This window comes from Myotis myotis, unplaced genomic scaffold (genome assembly GCF_014108235.1).
Source record: "Myotis myotis isolate mMyoMyo1 unplaced genomic scaffold, mMyoMyo1.p scaffold_m19_p_2, whole genome shotgun sequence".
Lineage (NCBI taxonomy): Eukaryota > Metazoa > Chordata > Mammalia > Chiroptera > Vespertilionidae > Myotis > Myotis myotis.
In genome coordinates, this window is record NW_023416324.1 from 61,806,422 (window position 1) to 61,827,432 (window position 21,011).

The 21,011-nt window shown below is 34.4% G+C and overlaps 1 protein-coding gene across 11 annotated transcripts in view; it reads left to right on the forward strand.

The window, feature by feature from the left end:
• PRKACB (protein kinase cAMP-activated catalytic subunit beta) overlaps nucleotides 1–21,011 on the forward strand; it is a 120,511-nt gene that overhangs the window by 89,889 nt on the left and 9,611 nt on the right. For all 11 annotated transcript variants that reach the window (XM_036348245.1, XM_036348248.1, XM_036348243.1 and 8 more), the window contains 6 exons: nucleotides 324–422; nucleotides 1,335–1,417; nucleotides 3,302–3,428; nucleotides 4,603–4,698; nucleotides 8,092–8,214; nucleotides 20,046–20,210. In XM_036348245.1, coding sequence (XP_036204138.1) covers nucleotides 324–422; nucleotides 1,335–1,417; nucleotides 3,302–3,428; nucleotides 4,603–4,698; nucleotides 8,092–8,214; nucleotides 20,046–20,210 — 693 coding nt within the window. The remainder of the gene's footprint in view (nucleotides 1–323; nucleotides 423–1,334; nucleotides 1,418–3,301; nucleotides 3,429–4,602; nucleotides 4,699–8,091; nucleotides 8,215–20,045; nucleotides 20,211–21,011) is intronic.

The window sequence follows — 21,011 nt, forward strand, 5'->3', positions numbered from 1 at the left end:
TCTTTTGTAGCTGTGCAAACTGAATTTTCAGGACTTGTTCTTGTATTTATTCAGGTATTATAATTCTAATTCTTCTTAGCTCTTGCTTAGTTACTGAAAATCATAGTTTGCCATTTTAAGACCAAGTTTTAAATCCTCAGTAAGGATTTAAACCTAGTAAACCTCATTGGTAATTATTACTATCATCCTTGTCCAACTCTAGTGATTTTATTTTATCCGAGTTCATTATTTATGAAAAACATTTATTTCATTTTCTTTTTATAAAATTATAGTAACTTAAATTTCATTTAAATGCATGTAATATATTTATCTCTCAATTACAGGTTGTTAAACTGAAGCAAATAGAGCATACTTTGAATGAGAAAAGAATATTACAGGCAGTAAATTTTCCTTTTCTTGTTCGACTGGAGTATTCTTTTAAGGTAAACTTTATTAATATCCAAATAAAATATTATCATCTCATAATTTTTAAAAATATAAAGCTATAATAGGATTCTAAACTAGGTGGTAAACATGGAGTTTTGTTTTGTTTTTTAAAAAAGATTTGGTTCTCCCTGTGGAATTTGTTAAGGAAAATGTGTAATTTTTCATGAGGCTGTAGTATAAAATAAAAACTTCAATTTTCCAAAATCCATAGTGATATTTTAATGAGGCCAATCAGCACACCTACACATCTTCTCTTTCTCCAGGGTCTTTCCTGCCACAATCTCACCATCTTTTTTCATTTAGTAATTTGTGCTCTAGTCTTTTCATTCATATGAGTTAGAACAGACTTTGACCCTCACCTCTAGTGTCTCAAACTTTCAAAAGATTTGTTCTTTAAGTTGGCAGATTTCCAGTTCCTTAGACTGATACTTGGCACCTCTCTGCAACATTGATTCATATGAAGCATTTTAATCTTTTTCCTCCTTTATTCTTTAAGTAAAATAAAGACCTGTGAATTCCTGATGATGTTAAAAATCCTTAATTTCTCTGACCTAATGTAGTACATAAAATGTAAATGTTCTTACTAACTTTTGCAAATTGTTTTTTGCCCTAGTTATTCCTCTGCATACACTATAACATTAAGTTATTACTGTGCTGTTTAATTGTTTAAAAGTTAAGTGTTCCCTTCAAGAGCAAGAACAGCAAAAATCCTAGAATAAATTGTAGAAGAATACTAGGGGGGAAACATGAGTACCCCAAGGGAGAAAAGTTAGAACATTTTTTATTTAATCTTTAGTTCCCAATGTTAGTAATCCACCAGGTGGGTTTCTTTTATGTGTCTTTTTCTAATTGAACATGGTGCTACCTTAAAATATTTTGCTTTATTTATCCTTCCTATTTGTTTATAGGATAATTCTAATTTATATATGGTTATGGAATATGTCCCTGGGGGTGAAATGTTTTCACATCTAAGAAGAATTGGCAGGTTCAGGTAACTAATACTTTACTCTCCTTAAATCTTGCTGTGTGTGTTTTTTTTAAAAAAAAACACAAATTTTTAAGTGATGATCAATGTAAAAATTTATTTCATTCAATTTAGTAATATTTTATCTGTATGGAGAATTACATGGAAATATTACTAAGAGGCCACATACTGACTTTTAAAAATCAAATAAAAGCACTATGATACCAATGTAAATATTCTACCATTAGTACGTATTGTTTGAAATCTATTATTAGAATTTCCAGAAATGCAAACATTAATTGAATTTAAACGTATCAGTATTTATTGAACAAATATTACACAATTCTAGGGAAGAGGTTTGTGTAAGGATAAGGATAAAAAAAGGCAATATATAGAAAAGATGATAACATGGTGATGTAATTATGAGAGTTAGTTTTGCACAAATTTAATTCTCCTTAATGTTGTTACTATGTTAAGGTTTAAAAATACATATATAATATATATGTACTGTACCTCATTAGGTTATTACAAATAAAGGCTACACAATTATTTAAATAAGTTATAGGTTGCTATCTTTACTGTGTGTAATAGTTTGTAAGCTACTACTGTTTATTAGTAATCACTAATAGAATGAAACTGAAACCAAGAATAGGTCCAGCTTCTTTCAGTACATTATATATTGGTGTAACTAACATATAAGTGTGAGTTCAAACAGGACTTATGATGGTAATTAGGTTCATAAAAACACGATAATAAACTTGGATTTCATTACTTATCATACAACATATGTCAATTGTGACAGTGTTGATGAGATGGGGCTGAAACTGGAAGGGTGTTATAAATTATTGCCCCCAACATGTATTTTTCTTTACATATTTATTCATTCAACAAATATTTACTGAGCACCTGATGTGTATGAGGCTACTACCTAGAAAATATAGTGATAAGCAAAAAGAGCAGCATACGTAATCCTTTTTTGAAATTTATATTTCTGGTCCTACTAGATCAAATTCATGCCAATGGTCTTGAGGGAAATTCTATTCCTAGTTAACGTTGTTCACTGAGGACACAAATCTGAAAGTCATTGCAATTTGTCAGGCAGATTAGCAGAATTCAGTGTATACATTAGGTGATGAAATAGAAACTCAGACTAAAAAGTCAGTATATCTTTTTGGAATAATACTCAGAATGGGGCATCAGAGTCACATTGATCTATCAGTTGATCTCATCTATGTCTGTAAGAATTATACATATTTACACAAATATACAGCTTATACCTGTGTTTATGTGTCTGTGTAAACATACATAGAAGATTGGAAATTCAGACTCCAGGATTTTATCTATGGTTTCTGGATAGGATTATGGATGTCTTGCTTTTCATTAATATTATATTTTTTTCTATAATGAGCATATATCATTTTGTAATAAGAACAGATTAGGTAAAAATGGCAATAATCAGCAGATGATTTCAAGTAAAGATCTCTCCTATGTAGCAAAAATCTTTAAGCACATGAAATGTATGAGAAATGTAAATGGAACCCACAACAGTGGCGATGACCGTGACAGAGGATCTAATTGGCACATTTGCTTTTCAGTCATCCTTAAGGTCAGACATAATTACAAAAACATCAATATCTTCTACGATAGCCAATAATAATTTAACATATGATGACAATTTGAAAGTTACATTTTTCTTCAATGTATGATTCTCACTAATCATATCAAAGCATTATTTGAAGACAATTTAGAGATTTACTAAATATTTGGAAATTAACAAGATTATTTACACAGTTTAAAAAAAATACATTTTACTCCCAATATATCTCAACTCCATATTAATTTTTTGTATAATCTACTGATTACTATGTGTTAACCCATTTTACAGAAATCCAATGCTTTGTTTCTTTGTAGTGAGCCCCATGCCCGGTTCTATGCAGCTCAGATAGTGCTAACGTTTGAGTACCTCCACTCACTAGACCTCATCTACCGAGATCTAAAACCTGAAAATCTCCTAATTGACCACCAAGGTTATATCCAGGTATGAACTGAACATACTATATATAATGTCTTTGAGATAATACTAGGTAACAAGTTGTATGTATTTGACAACTGCCAATATTGGAATGTTTTTTTTCTTTGAGAAGACTGTAACTTTTCCCCAATAGCTTAAACAGAGCTTCTGGTTCTGGTGCTATTACAGAGAACAAACAGTTCCCTCAAGGATAGACCGTGTTTATATCTCCTGTAATCTGTGGTTGTGAACTGAGCACAGAGTCCTGCATAAAGAATTAGTAATAGCTAAATTTGTGAGCACTCATTTAGTGCCATGCATTATTCCAGATGTTTTTTTATGTATCGTCTCTCTCTCTCTTTTTTTTTTAGAGAATCATTGTTTTTTGTATGTTTTGTTTTATTTTATTTTTTTTATTGAGTTTTAGAGATAGAAGAAGGGAGAGGGATAGAGAAAGAGAAATATTGATGAGAGAGAACATCATCGATCCACTGCCTCCTCCTGGGGATTGAGCCCATAACCCGGGCATGTGCCCTGACTGGGAAACGAACCATGACCTCTTGGTTCCTGGGTCGATGCTAAACCACTGAGCCACACCAGCAGGGCTGTATCCTCTCTTAATTCTGATAATGCCATGAAGTGCAAATATGGTTGTTATCCTCATTTTAAGGCTGATGAAACTAAGGCAGAGCAAGGTCACACAGGTGGAATCAGAATTGAATCCAGTCTGTCCCCAGCGTCCATGCTTTTTATACTACAGTGCAGCTGCCAAATCTGGACTGGTGCGAGTGTTTCCTTTCCGTTTTTGCTATCGATGGATTGGGAGCGTCCCTTTTTACACACTTACCAGGTCTCCCCAGGGATGCTGCTGCACTTCTGATGAGATAATTAATGGCAAAGGACATATTGGAGTTAAGGGACACTTCTAGCACTCCTTCATTTTTATTAGACTTTTGTTGTTGTTGTTGTTGTTGTTCATTTGCTCCTTGGTTAGAGATGGGAAATGTTATTCAGCATTGGGTTGTTTCAACTATATTCGCTAAATAGTGGCCCTCATAGATTAGCCTCAGTTCCATTTAATTAATTTGTTTTACCTGGTTCTGTTTTTCACCCTGATTTTAAACTTTCAACTTCAGTACAACAAATACATTTATTGTGAAATAATAATGTTCACAGTTTTGTGCTTTTTTTCCTTCTGTAGGTCACAGACTTTGGGTTTGCCAAAAGAGTTAAAGGCAGAACTTGGACATTGTGTGGCACTCCAGAATACTTGGCTCCAGAAATAATCCTCAGCAAGGTATGCTTACACTGTCATTACACAAGACGTAGAGACAGAAGGCATGCATCAGTGTGGACTTTTATGAAAACAGTTTATTTACCTAATGCAGGGGCCCTCAAACTACGGCCTGCGGGCCACATGCAAATACAAATATTGTATTTGTTCCCGTTTTGTTTTTTTACTTCAAAATAAGATATGTGCAGTGTGCATAGGAATTTGTTCATAGTTTTTTTAAACTATAGTCCAGCCCTTCAACAGTCTGAAGGACAGTGAACTGGCCCCCTGTTTAAAAAGTTTGAGGACCCCTGAGTCCTAATGTTATACTTTTATTTAATCTAAATTATAAATTTAAATCTATTTGTGCATAATTACTAAAAAAAATAGAGTCTAACACTAATCCCATAAACTGTCCATTTTAACTCTGAATCTAATGGAAACAGTGTTAATAAATCTGACCTCTAGATCCATGTTTTGAAGCTGGAAGCATAGCTTTTCCATAATCATTCCCAGTCACAGGAGAGCAGTTACAAGAGGCAAATCTAAAGATGATATGCGCTAGTCATTAGTTCTTTGTTTCAACTTTACCACTTACAAGAAATGTACGTTCATTGTGTTTTAATTTCAGTTTAAGCATAGAAATATCGTAGCAATTGAATAATTACAGTCTTACTGAAGACACTTCTACTTCTCCAAACAGTGAAAATGTGGTGAGAGAAACGTGTACTCATATCTGAAAGAACGGTTTAACTTCCCTTTTCCACTGCCATTCTTTGGTGGAGAAAGCTAGAAAGGAGAAATTAACAATAACTGGGCACAAATAGGAACAAGAAAAGAGGAAGGGATAAGCCACATACCTCAATATTTAGAAACTGAATACCTACCCCTGAATAATTGAATGGCTAACCTATAGACGTGTTAGAATAAAAAAGATTTATTTTAGCTTTCTCTCATTATCTTTCACACTTTATTTTTTTTAAATTATCTTTATTGTTTAAAGTATTACAATATCCCCCTTTCCCCTGCATTGACACCCTGTCTCTCCCCCTCCCACCCCTGCACCCCAGCCCCCTACCCCAGGCCTACAGCACTATTTTCTGTGTCCATTGGTTAGGCATATATGCATCTTTCATACTTGATCTTTTAGTTTTTTATAATCAAAATATCATTGCTATTAACACATTTCTTTTTTAACTATACTTAACAAATACAGAGTATGACAAAAGTAGGTTTACAGTTGTGTTCATATGGAAAATAATATAATAAGTAATAAATAATAATAATACAGGAATAAACTCTGTTTCATGTACTCACAACTGTAAATCTACTTTTGCCCCATCCTGTAATACGATGACAGAATAAGTGCCAAACCTTTTAAAATGTATATATATTGTAAAAGTAATAAATGTTCACTGCACAAAATTCAGAAAATACATAAATATGTAAAGAAACAATTAAAAAAAACACTATAATCTCTCCACCAGAGGCAGCCTTAAAAAAACACTTTTATATAATTTTTATGCATGTTATCGTAGTTGAGATATAGTGAATGTATAATTTTGTATTCAGCTTTTTTTCACTTGAATGATAACAAGTATCATTCTAATGGCTATTTGCAAATGTAACCACAAAATATTTCACCATTCTTCTATTAGTGAATATTCAAGTTATTTCCTTTTTCATTTTTTTCCCTCTTATAAATAACTGAGATAATGGTCTTTGTATATTGCTTTTCTGCATTTTAAATGGTTTTTTAGGATAAATTCCTGAGCCTCTTGATACATATTGCCAAAGTGCTTTCCAAAAAGATGGTGACATTTGCCAGCTGTGTATGAGAGTGCCTATTTCACCACACTCTCTCCAGCATTGTGTATTCTTATTTTTTAAATCATTACTAATTTAATAGGCAATAAATAATATTTTAAGCCTCATGTTTTTATTAGATTTGTTTTAATACTTATAGCCATTTGGTATTTCTTTGTGTGTATATGAATTATTATTTCATGTCCTTTGCCTATTTATTGTAATTTAGTTTTTCTTATTGATTTGTTTTCATTCTCCATATCGAAGGCATTAAAAACATGGCACATTTATTATGAACATTAGCACACAATCTACAACATAGAAATCAAAGTTTAGTAAAAGAATCTTGTTCAACATACATGCTTTCATTATAATAGAATTATTGTAATGAATGACTGCATTAGTGAGTTAAATTAAAAGAGTTAAACAAAGTTAATGCCTATTTCTATTAGCAAAACAAAGTGCTATTCCAGTTATACTAGTCTCTCCCTTTTAAAAAACATGCAGAAGCAGAACAAAAATGAAAAGAAAAAAAAAATCTCGATTTATAGTATTATATTTTAGCTCATAATTTGAAAACTAAATAGTTTGGAAAGCTAAAATTTTGAGAAAAGGTTGAAATGTGGGGAGTGGTGAAGATAATTAGAGGATACACTTAACCAAAGATCCAGCAAGAACTCAGCTCATTCCTCTCTATGATCAGGTTATTCTTTCATAATCTTTTGTGCCAGTTGACACTCATCATTGTTGATAACAAACGTTATGTAAACATGCTAATATTTGAACTTCGTAAATACTTCTATATCTTAATTTTAGTAAATGTAAAAGGAATAAACAACCCATGTACAAATAACCTTAGCATTGTATATTTGGTTCACAGCGCCCTTTCAGGATATGTGCTGTGCACACTCAAGGCACTTGTTATATATGTTGTTTCCTTTCATTAGATACAGTCAGTCCTCTAACACCCTATGAATTATCTTTTCTGTATACCTTTTAGAGATGAGAAGCAACACAGTCAATAAAGTATACTTAAACGTTTATATTTATTGGGCTCCAAATTAAGTGTTTAGCTACAAAAAGATCTTGTGAAGTGGATGGGACTTTCCTTAGTATACTTACTCTCCTAAAATCCAACGATAAGCATATTCTGAAGTCAACTCCATTACTTATTATGAAATGCAATATCTACTATTTTGCTTCAAAACTTTTGACATTCCTAGCATTCTCTAGAAAACCTGGTTCAAGAGATCATAGGCCTAAAGTGGACTTCAAGGGGTTATTTGGTCCTACTCCCTTCCTATTGTTGCGCAACAATTACAGTATTGCAAGTGAATAGGGAATATTTTATTGTCCGTAATATTCTTAATGATTTTAGAAAGAAGACTTAATAATATTTTCTAATATCCAATTTCAATATTTAGAAAGTTTCCTATATTTAATTTAAACCTGACCTGATAAGTTTTTTTCGTTTTTTTATTCTATCCTGAATAACTCAGTAACTGCTTTTGAAAAAAAATGTCCCATGCTTGAAGGTCATTTTGAAGTCATCAATGACTTCATTCTCTGCAGAGTGTATACTAATTGACATTTGGTGTTCATTTCTCTTAGGGCTACAATAAGGCAGTGGATTGGTGGGCATTAGGGGTGTTAATCTATGAAATGGCAGCTGGCTACCCCCCATTCTTTGCAGATCAACCAATTCAGATTTATGAAAAGATTGTTTCTGGAAAGGTAAGAAATACATTTTATTATTCCTCTGTTATTCATTATTTCTGTACATGAATTTTAAGCTTTATAGATTGAAGCCATTTGATATCATATTATCCCTAACTTCAAAAAATATGGAAATGTTCAGAGTTGCTGCTCTTGTATCTAGCATTCATTAAAGATAATAGCATAAATGTTAAATTATCAAAGTCTCTTAAGAAAAAAAGGGCATTTTGATAAATACATCAGCAAAATAATAAAACATTTTCTAGTTTTAGTAATTTTATCACTTGCAAAACACAGCATCATAACTCTAATCCTGAGTATTCCTTCAAATAAATAAAAATGGTTAGTCATTTCATGTGCTGTGTCCGTGGAGAGATGTTTCAGGGGCTTTTTAAAAATATGCTCTTGCTTTTTCAGGAAAGACTTCTTGTTTGAATTACGTCATACACCACAAAATTGAGAGTAAATATAAAATAGATATTCTTAACATAGAAATTCATAGAATTTATGTAAATAATTATTCATGTTTATTGTGATTATAATTGTCATTTATCTTTAGCAAAAATGGAAAAAACTAATTTTTCTTGACCGTCAGTAGATTTATTGTCATAGTATTTTACATTTTGTAATTACTCCATAAACCTTCTTTTTTTTTTTTACATTTATAATCCCTAGTTTTGTTTCCAAAGTATTTGTTTAGAGTTAGTCATTCGCTCTTGCCTTGGCTCATACTGCAGGTCTTTTTAAAAGATATTACAGTCAATTTTAATAGAGATGAGCCTGATTCTTTCTACTATATAGCAAAGAAAGAGTAACTTAAAATCCCCAGAAGAAGGCCTTCTATATTTACAATAAAGTTTATGGAAAGGGATTTTTTTATTTTTCCCTTTTGCTATTTTTACACGTAGTATGTTCTGTTTATCTGTGGGGATTTTTGTTTTGTTTTGTTTTTTAGATTACATAGCCCCATTTAGAATATGACCAGGAATAGGGCGTTAATCTTGACATGACATCACCCTGAGATGTGATGTAGTTGACTTCTTTGTACTGTGTGACCTTTTAAGACAGAGATTAACCTAATAAACCTAAAGAATCTAGAAGGAGGTAGAGGAAGAGTCTATATTTCTTTGTAGCCCAGCCAGGTTCACACTCTACATTTAGTATGAAAGCTGACAGTCAGCATCAGTGAACGTAAAATTCACTTAAAAGTTGCCGTGTTAAGAAGGCAACCTAAATGTCCATAACCTAGTAATTTAATTTTTTTACCAAGACCCAAATTTATCTCATAGTGCATATGCAGTGTACTGGAGCCAAAAGATTTTTCAGTTATATTTAAATGTACTTTATGGGGAAATTTTTGTGAAAAAGAAATACCTTTTACAGATAAATAAACTAAAGATGGGCAGTGAAAATTTTACAGAAAGGCAGAGGGAAGTATTTTAAGTCATGAAGTATCGGTGCTGCCCTTGTTACTTTGGTAGCACTCTAGACTTCACATTTCTTATGTTTGTAATTGTTTCCACTAAGCAGAATGTTAAAGTCACAGTAAAAGAGCCTTTGAAATGAACAAAAGAAAACATCAAAAAAAATTCATAGAGGAGGAAGTGATTTGTTTTTTAAGAATTTGAAAAGTAATTATGCAAACTCCCAAGAGAGAATAAAAACCAAAGGTCATATGAAGAATGATGCGAGAACTAAGATACTTAAAAATCACTGAATGGAAGAAGCATATTTTGCCAATCCAAAGACTAAGAATGCAGAACTATAATAATTCCAAATAATTTAATTGCTGGTAATTACAAAGTTCCTGAATCTTCACTATATTGCTTTTTTTATGCTTAACTTGCTAAAAGGAATAAAACTATCCGACAAGGATGCTGTCACAAGTAAATTTCATTTACTTTGAAAAATTGTTTTAGTGAAAACAAATATATCTTCATCTGTATGACTTGGCCTCGGTTTGCCAATCATTCTATACTGCATAACATTTTTTTCAGCTGTTCATGAATATGTTTTTATTTCATATCATTTTTTAACATTTAGGATTCAATATTAGCTTAAACTTTAAATCTGCATATATTCTAAAAATCATAACAGTTTACATCCTAATCACCTTAGAAGAGTAGCAACATAAAAGTTTGTCATATGACAATATTTTATTTTTTTCTTCATTTATTTAGAAATATGATAGGGTGTTTTGCTTTTGACTGAAGATGCCAGATTGTCTCTCCCCATATTGGATATTATAAAGTTATTTTTATTCCTTGGTCTCTTTCCTCAATTAAAATAGAACTCCTGAAAGCAGAATATAGCCATTAAGTGATCTCTAGGATCTGCATTATGTGAATATAAAATCATCTTCATCACTCCCCAATAAAACCATCTGTTTCAACACTGAAATCCAAAGTAGATGTACCTCTCTCCATAATGCAAAAGTGTTATCCCTGGGTTTGGTTCCAGTCAAGGGCATATGCCTGGGTTGTGGGCTCGATCCCCAGTAGGGGGCATGCAGGAGGCAGCCAATCAATGATTCTCTCTCATCATTGATGTTTCTCTCTCTCTCTCTCTCCCTCTCCCTTTCTCTCTGAAATAAATAAAAAAATATTTTTTTAAATCCAATTATGGCCTTTTATTTGTAAATGCTATATTTGTAGATACAATGTTTTAATGGTTTTGATGATGCAATATGTCACTTAAAAATATACTTGCATCCAGAATTTTTCTAATTTTTAAAAATGTATATTATTATTTTATGTAGCAACATTTTATGTTGATTATATTTTCCATTCTGAAACCATATTATAAAGATTATAGATATCAGTGGCCTATACAAGTTAAAATAAACTGTATTTAATGAAGTGATTAATTCACTAACGTACATATATTTGAACATTAGATTGTTAGGTACTGTCTCTATTACAATATTGTAACTCAAACTGGTATTTTTAAATATACAGAAAGATGATCAATTAACTTGTGAGATTCTCTCCTACACGTATTTGCCTTTAAAAAAAAAAAAACAAAAGAGGAGGTATTTGAATGTCAAATTATTCATGCAACATTAAGGTTCAGGTTTTAAAATGCACATGAACAGAAAAGTCTTATAATTCCTGCATTTTGTGCCTCATCCTAACAATATATGTGGTGAGTTTCTGCAGTCTTTAAATTTTGTGCTCAGTAGCATACTTTATGACAAGAATCAGTTATGGTTTCCATAGCAACTCTATCTGGCTGCATTATTCTTGGAAATATGAAAGTTAATATTGTGTTCAAAAATGATACTTGCAAATAAGTCAGTCAAGGAACAGCCATTAGGGAAACCATAGCTTTAGAGCCCTTGACTTATGTAATTTAATAAAAGTTGTTAACTTCATTATATATTAAGTAGATATTATTCCATTTTTACTGAGCACCAAAAATGTATAAGGAAACACTGTATAAAAAATAAAGTTGTAAACAGATGCATATAGAGAATGATCAAAGAGTTAGTTAATTTTTTTCTGGAGGAAAATTCACATTCACATGAAGGAAAATTGATTATCAGCCAAATGGCTATTCCTCGTGTGTCCTGAGTCTCTAAGACCATTCCCAGGTTAGGAGATTCACTGGGTGGACTCAAAGAATTCAGCATATAGTGATAATCAAGGAACGGATACCTTACGTTATAACGCACACCTTCATTGTAAGGTGCCTTCCAAAGAAAAGGTACAAAGCAAAAGCAGCAAAGGGAAAAGGCCCATCGGGAAAGTCCAGAGGAAACTGGGCACCGGCTCTCCCACCCCACCAGTGTGACTCAGTGGTTGAGCGTCGGTCCCTGCACCTAGAGGTCACCTGTTCGATTCCAGGTCAGGGCACATGCCCTGGTTGTGGGCTCGGTCCCCAGTAGGAGGCGTGCAGGAGGCAACCAATCAATGATTCTCTAGCATCATTAATGTTTCTATCTTTCTCTCCCTCTCCCTTCCTCTCTGAAATCAATAAAAGTATATATTTTTAAAAGAGTCCTCTCCCCCTGTTAAAGGGTCTTCTTTAAGAAGAAGAAAAGATCAATAATATAAGTAGTAAAATAGCAATAAATACATATCTGTTAATAATTACTTTAAATGCAAATAAATTAAATGCTCCAATCAAAAGACTACAGTGGCTGAATGGATAACAAGACCCTTACATAGGCTGTCTCCAAGAGACTCACTTAAGGTTGAAAGATACACACAGACTGAAAAGTATAGGGATGGAAAAAGATACTTCATGAAATAGAAACGAACAAAAATCTGGGATAGCAATACTTATACAAAAATAGACTTTAAAATAGAGGCTATAACAAGAGGCAAAAAAGGACCCAGAAATTCCACCTCTGGGTATTTATCCAAAGAAACCCAAAAGACATACACATTCATAGGTTCATTGCAGCATTATTTACAATAGCCAAGATATGAAGGCAACATAAATTCCAATATATAATGGAATATGACTCAGCCATAAAAAAGACTGAAATCTTACCATCTGCAACAACATGGATGTTCCTAAAGGGTTTTGTGCTGAATGAAATAAGTTAGACAGAAAAAGATAAACGCTATATGCTTTCACTTATATGTGGAATCTAAAACACAAAATAAAAGAATACGCAGAGCAGAAACAGACTCATAGAAACAGAAAACATTTTGATGGTTGCCAGATGGGGAGGGGTGTTGGGGGATGTGTGAAAAAGGTAAAGGTATACATGTGCTTTGGGGAAAATTAAAGGCCATTTTCTACTTGACTGTGGCTATAGTTAAAGACACTTAGACTACTCAGAAGTCATTTTCATAAAATACAAAAGCATTCTTTTCTATTTGCATAAAACCCAGGGACATTTTTAACTCCTTTCTGAGATCATTGAAAATCCTTGTTAATACCTGCTTTGACAGCCCTTTACTCTAGTGGGCCTATGGGCAAATGCTTGCAACTTGTTGGGCAGGGGAGTGAGTGAGGATGGGGTGGGTGATAGCCCGGGTTTGTTTTGTCTACCACTGTTTCTGCATAGGTAAGAGGACAGATCAGAGAGCCCACAGTTTTGGAATCAATATTAATAAGTGTTTTTCATTGTCCTAGATCTTTCTGTTTATAGATAGGATCCAGGTTGATTAAAGTTTCCCCAGGCCCTACGAGGCAGTGTGGAACCTGGCACCACATCTATGGAAAGCCTAATATATGAAAGGTTGTTATGCCTTTTAAAAATGATTAGACATGCTAATTTTTGCTACATAAATCCTTTATTGGGATTATAGATTTCTAAGGACTGTACTTAATTTATAAGAGATAATATCTTTAAATTTATTCCAACATATTTGTGGACAGAAGTTAACAGATTATTGTTGTGAGCTGTGTGCAAACGCTTTTGGGTCATTTTGGCCCAGAAAATTTTATCCGAATGTATAAGGGATAATGAACTAGTTAAGTGATCTTTTGTCAGTTCCTGAAGAACAGCAGTAAAATTTTCCCTTCTTCTTCAAAGATAAGCTTTGTAATTTCTGTGATTGAGCTGAATGTAGACAAATTTGATTTTGACCTTATTTTATTTCTAAAAGAAAAAACAGTCAGTAAACCAGTTAGTGAATTTAGTTTAAACCACCCAGTGTGGATACAGTAACAACGTGAACTGATTGGCTTTTTGGATGTAACTTCCTCTTAAATTTTAGGAAATAATAGTCATTCCTGAAACCAAAATATACAAGACTTTATAATGGGTGCTGAAAACAGAACAAATATTCCGTTGAGTCTGCTCAATTCGGACTGATTTTCAAAGTTGGTTTAGCATATTACATAATGTAGTTTGACAGTTGTTTAGGATGTCAGCTATATTCACAATGTTGTCCTTACAAAACGGTTACAATTATCTGTTTTCTCTCTCACTCTATCAAATGTTGAGTACAGAAGAAAAAAAGAAAGTGTTCTGTAAAGTAACAGGTGAAGCATGAGACAAGAAGAAAGGAGGGACTTCCTGCACCCTCCAGATGATTCTTAGAGCACAGACTGTCCTTGGTTGTCTAGAAACATAATGATAAATATTGTTGTCCTCCAGGTTCCTTCTTTGGTTCAAAAATTCAGCTCCAGATCATTAAATGTTATCTTAATGGAAAGGTTAAAAAAATGAAAAATGTGCCGAAGCCGGTTTGGCTCAGTGGATAGAGCGTCGGCCTGCGGACTCAAGGGTCCCAGATTCAATTCCGGTCAAGGGCGTGTGCCTGGGTTGCGGGCACATCCCCAGTGGGGGATGTGCAGGAGGCCGCTGATCGATGTTTCTCTCTCATTGATGTTTCTGATTCTCTATCTCTCTCCCTTCCTCACTGTGAAAAAATCAATAAAAAATATTTTTTTTAAAAAAATGAAAAATGTATTGAATTAGTGCCTGCAGGATACTAGACATGATGCAAAGCAGTTTCATAAAAGTTATTTGGTTTCTTTTCATACCTGTCAGATGAAATATACTTTCATCATTTTATGGAAGAGTTAACTGAGGCTCAGAAAGGTAAAGGGGTTTTCTCCAAAGCATAGAGCATATATGTAACTGGAGTTGTGGTTGGAAGCCAGGTATTCTTTCTACTAAATAAATCGTTTGGTAGATTTCTGAGATGACAAGAATGTTTAGCTTTATTTTGCTTAACTCCCTCATCCCGTATGTAGGTAAATCAAGACTCAGAATTGCCCAAAGACAAAAGGAACTTTGTGGCAAAGCAAGAAATAGACTCAAGAGCAGTGCTTCATTATTCCTTCACTTGGCTGTAGTGACTCTTCACATCTTAGTTGTATTCTTGCATTACTGATCTTTCCTCCTCATTCTCCTTGGCTTGGTCCTCTTTTCTTCTTTCTTCATACCCCTTCATGACTTTGAGTGCCAGCTAACAATTTCTAAATTCATTTTTTCAGTCCATACCTGACTCATGAGTTACAGACTCTTGTATTCAACTTCCCACCTGAGATCTCCATGCCTAATAAACATCTCAAATTCAACCTCTCTAAAACTGACGGATTTTTGTTTTCTTAGCTAATGCGTTTCTCCCACCACCTTTCCCATCTCAGTTGATGACAACATCATCCTTTCAGTTACTCAGGCCAAAACACCCTGGAGACCTCACCAATGCACAGCAAAACCATTTTGGCTCTATCTTTAGAAAATATGCAGAATTCAATCACTTCTTACCACCTCCACTGACACTGCTGTCTTCTGAGTCACTAGAGTGAGTCTTTAAAAATATTGAATCAGATCCTGTTATTCTGCCCAGAACCTTGCAATGATTCTCCATTTTCTTCAGAATAAAAAATAAAGACCTTGCAATGCAAGGTTTTGTGAGGGGTGATATGATGACAACATTTTTAAAGTATCCCTCATCACTAAGTTATCTGTCTTCCTCACAAGAATGTAAACTCTGTGAAGACAGGAATCTTTATCTTATTTTGTTTGCCACCATATACAAAGTACAGCAGTGTCCAGCCCATTCAAGGTGTCTAATTGGTATTTGTCAAATTTGAATATATGCATTCATTAAATATTTCTTGAGCTCGTCATATATGCCATACCAGTGCTGGATACAGCAAATCAGCGTGGTCCCTGCCTCCAAGAAGCTTTCATGAGTAGATGCCCACTGTCAGGGATACTGACTTACTTGGTCTTCTGTGTATTCTGCACAATTGTGTTTTTAAATGATCACAGACAATTTTGATACACACCATGTATTTTGTTTGCCTATACTTCACTATAGAAATATATTTATTCTACAGAATATACCATGAGGAAATTCAGAAGTAACTTGGTCTCTGAACATTGGGGGGAGGGGGGAGAATCATAAATAGGAAATATTAGGGGGGAAAAGACCAAATAAACACTCTAAAAAGTTTATATTGCACAAATACTTCTTTCATGTTAAATAATGCCAGTTTCCAATAATCTTATCTCTTAGACCTAATGGTTTAAGACTGTCTCTTCTCCATATCTGGCTCTTTACAGCTGCTTCCACGTTATTTGCCCTAGCACGGCCTGGCAGGAAGATGGAAGAGTCGGGAGGATTAAGTTATTTTCCCAACAGTGAAACTGAGTTGGTAGCTTCACTGGAGCTGAGGTTCCTTATCTTTAAAACGAAGGTTAGACTAAATTAAACTGAGCTCGCTCTAGCTCTGATATTCCAGATTCTGATTACACTTTCTACAGCAGTTATAATTGATAATAGTGATAGAAATAATGCCATTCCTGATACAGTTTTGAAGGAAAAATGAGTCATTCTTCCCATTATAGAAACCTTTAGTGTTTCCAGGTGTGGCAAAATGTAGGTTTACAATTGTGAGTGTGCAAAGCACCGTTTATTGTATTATTTTCCATACGAACAACTGTAAACCTACTTTTACCCCACCCTATGCTATAAAGGTTTTGCAATTAAAACATAACTTTAAGTTATTTTCTGTTTTGTTTTGCGAGTTTTTGTTTGGGTTTGTTTTGTTTTGCTAATTTCACTTTGATGAATCAACATGGGTGTATGTTCCGTCAAAAAGAAACTGGATTTTTTATTACATTTTAAAACAACCCTGGGGAAGATTCTTTCACAAGGATTCTCATTATTTCTCCCTCGGTGTGCTTTAAGGCTATGACAGATTCTCATCATTAACGTGGCTTATTATGAGAGTGTGGGCTACTGATCAGAAACTCTGGGGAGCAGGAGGGTGTGATATGGAGGTGAGGAGGGTGTGTCTACAACTTGAAAAGGTTCCTAAATGATTCTGTTATCTACCATTACCACCCCCCACTGCCACTCCCCATTTGAAAGTCACGGTTCTGAAGATTAAACAGATGCACACACACATTGACCAATTCAAGACCATCATTTTATCTGCATTCCAAAATAAAGAACTACTACTTTATTTAGGTGTATATATTCTTCATGCATTGCATTGCATATTACCTGAATTCAGAAGATAATTTATATGTAGTGCATACTGTCCACCATTCTGAACACCATAACGGAGAGAATACCTGACACATTACATTGAACAGTTCATGCAAACTATTCATCAACAAAGATAGCTTTATTTCAAATAAGTTATTTCTTTGGAATCTAAACAAAGAATATATCCACCATATATACATAAATTGTGTTATTTTTTAAGTAGCATGCCTTTTGAATACCCATCTGCTCTAGTTTTTTTCCAGCTAGGATAAAGAAATGTATAGCAATATTTTTAAGATGAAAATTTCAGTCTTTTATAAAGTTACTGACAATAACTATCACCAGGTTATAGAGTCATGGAAATAGTATAGATTAATTAAAAGTATATATGCTAGAGTCAGAGTACCTGGCTTGAAATTACAGCTTTACCAGATATTAGCTCTGCAGTATTGGGCAAATTACTTAATCTTTTTAGCCCTCAACTACATCACCTTTAAAATAATAATACCGGAACTTACTTCAGTGCTACGTTTTGGATTTCATGAACCAGTGCATATAAACTGTTTAACACAGTGCCTAACTTGTAATAAGTTTTACTTTTACTTGTGTGAAAAGTAAAATCTAAGGAAGGTGGTAATTCACATGCCCTTTTTTTTTTAACATAAAACTTATTATCTGTGTTAATTCGGACTTTTAAAAAATGAAGTTTCTGGTCGCTAATTTGTATGAGTTGACCTCCAAATCATGGTCATTTACTAGCTATGCAACCTTTGAATAGTCTTCGGTTACTTGGCTCAAATATTATTTAGTTTTTCTCTGGTATGGTGATAATGTTAGTTTATTATTTACATTTTAAAAATTTTATCTGTCACTGGCAGAAAAAATAAAATTTCTGCATAAAGAAGTGAATAGAGTTGCAAATAGTGCTCCTCTAATTTCCATGTCTGTACATATGAGTCACTTGGAGATAGAAGCTCAGAGTTCCAGGCTTAAAGCCCCATCATTTGAAGTAAGCCCCAGGAATCTGCATTTTTTATCTTCTTTCCCAATTGATTCCAATAGAAGTGTGTCCTATGACCACTCTTTGGGAAACATTTGGCATGAGAGTAGCAGTCAGAAGACTGGTTATGAATCTGGCATTGCCATAGAATTGAGCTGTGCATGCTCATGACTTAACTTCTATTTTGAGAACATGAGAATATATATTAAGTATGTTGAGATTTTTGAAAATGGGAGTTATATACAGTATGTTTGAAGACAGTGTAAAGAGCAGAATGTATGAGGTTAGGAATTATAAGACTAGATGCCTAATCCCAGCTCAGCCACTTTATAGTCTGATGATTTGTTAAGTTATGTAATATCTCTGAATCTTAATTTCTCCATCTCTAGAGTTAATGCCATATCCACTGAGTATGTCTTATCTAACTAGGATGTAAGTCTCATGAAATCAGAGACTTTATTTTTGCTCACTGCTGTATATCCAGCAGGTAGAATAGTGCCTGGTACATAGCAGATACTCAATAAGTAATTGTAAAATCAATGAACTACATTATTTGAAATGATCTAATGAGTTCTGAGAATCAAAACACAAAAATGGCCCAGTTTCTTCCCTCTAGAAACTCCTACTCTATGAAAGACAGACATCCACAAATACTACAGTATAGTTGATTGAATGCATTGTGGAAATTAACTGAGGTAATGTGATGAGTCACTTTGCAAGTTATAAGGTGATAGTGGTACTTGTAGAGAACTAAATTAAGAATGTAAGGAGTTCAGAAATGGATCTGTTAACTCTTTAAAGCATTTTCTACAGAGGTCTATAGTCAGTTGGAAGTCATTGCCATGATAATCCAGAAAATAGAGTATGTATTTCGTGGGGCGTGGGAATATGAAATGAGACCAAGGCTTGGCATGCATAATAGAGAAAGGAGATTAGAATGAAAGTGCAGGTGAGCACACACAGACATGCATAGATATTTGCACATACATACCTGCATGTGTGATGGGAAAGAGGACAAGTTGAAAAGGATAGTGGAGAAGAGGCAGCAATGAAAGAAAAGAGTAAAAGATGTAGATGTAGCTATTCCTTCTAATATCACCTTTTAGTTTTTTAGTACACATATTAATAAGAGGGTGAGAACTGGGAGTTATGTTGGAGTAGAGAGAGGAGAAGAATTTGTTAAAACAAAAACAAAAATAGCCCTAGGTCTCCTAGGACTAATACTTTATTTTATTGATTGCCAAATATATAATAACATCTTCTGTTATTTTAGGTGTTTTTTGTTGTTTTGTTTTAAGGCTGGAGGTCAGTCAACTCATTGTAAAATCTTCATAATTTGGGAAGTAGGAAATGCTTGTAAACCAATCCAAATCATTTTTATACTGTTGCATAATAGCAGAATTATGTTAAAAACTCACCCACTAATAAATACATGGAAAACGGTTTCCTGTGCTGTGAAAGGAAGTGTGGGTTTTTATAATCATTTTTAGACTTCTTTTTTTATCATCTCTTTCAAAATGCGCATACTGATATCTTTATATTCTGCTTTTTCTATTTAAGTTACAAGTTTAAATTTGTATGACTCTAAGACAGAACTTTGTAACGTGGGATCCAAGAGATGGGGAACCTTCTGACGCTGCTGGAAAAGTTCTATATGTCATACATGTTCTTCTGGATGGGGTGGGGGGTTATGTTCTTGAAGAGGTTTCATGACTGAAACAGGGGCCTGAAAGCATAATTTCATTCACCCAAATAATTCTTTTCTCTAAGACTACTATGGGGACTGAAATGTGTAGTTAAAAGTATTTGAAGGTTATCACCACATATTTTTTTGTTCATATAATGACCTATCATCTTTTTAAAAAACTTTCTGAAATCCAAAGAGAAATAGCATGAGTCTTGGGATGTGTGTTTGATCCCACGGTATATTTGTGCAGGTTCGATTCCCATCGCACTTCAGTTCAGACCTGAAGGACCTTCTAAGGAACCTGCTGCAGGTGGATTTGACGAAACGGTTTGGAAATCTGAAGAATGGTGTGAGTGACATCAAGACTCACAAGTGGTTTGCCACAACAGATTGGATTGCTATTTACCAGAGGAAGGTGAGTCTTTCCCTTCTTCAATTTAAAAGCTTTTTTAAAGCTGATGTTATATGTAATAGAAATATTTTCTGTTCCCCCCTTTTTATTGAATTTATTGGGGTGACACTGTTAATAAAATTATATATGTTTCAGGTGCACAATTCCACACACATCTTCTATACTCTGTATTGTGTGTTCACCACCTTAAGTCAAGTCTCCGTTAATTACCCTTTATCCCCCCTGCTATTATGAATATATTCGCTTTCCCATTATAGTAGACTAGAGGCCTGTTGCTCAGATTCATGCACCGGTAGGTTCCTTCGGCCTGGCCTGTGGGGATCAGACTGAAACCAGCTCTCTGACATCCACCAAGGGGTCCCAGATTGTGAGAGGGCGGTTCTCGCACCCCGGAAATGGGCTCCCTCCTCTCTGGTTCCAAGTCTCTGCAGCTTAGCAGCTCCTGCATTTAGCGTCTGCCCCTTGGTGGTCAGTGTGCATCATAGCTACCAGTCGGATGGTCGAATGGTTGGATGATTGCTTAGGCTTTTATATAGTAGAAGCCAGGTGCACAAAAATTTGTGCACTTGTGGGGGTCCCTTAGCCCAGCCTGTGCCCTCTCGCAGTCTGGGACCCCTCGGGGGATGACCACCTGCTGGCTTAGGACCGCTCCCCAGGGGATTGGGCCTAAGCTGGCAGTCAGACATCCCTCTGGCAGCCCGGGAGCCCTCGGGGGATGTCCACTTGCCAGTGGGGAGCAGGCCTAAGCTGCAGTCGGACATCCTTAGCGCTGCTGAGGTGGGAGAGGCTCCCACCACCACCACT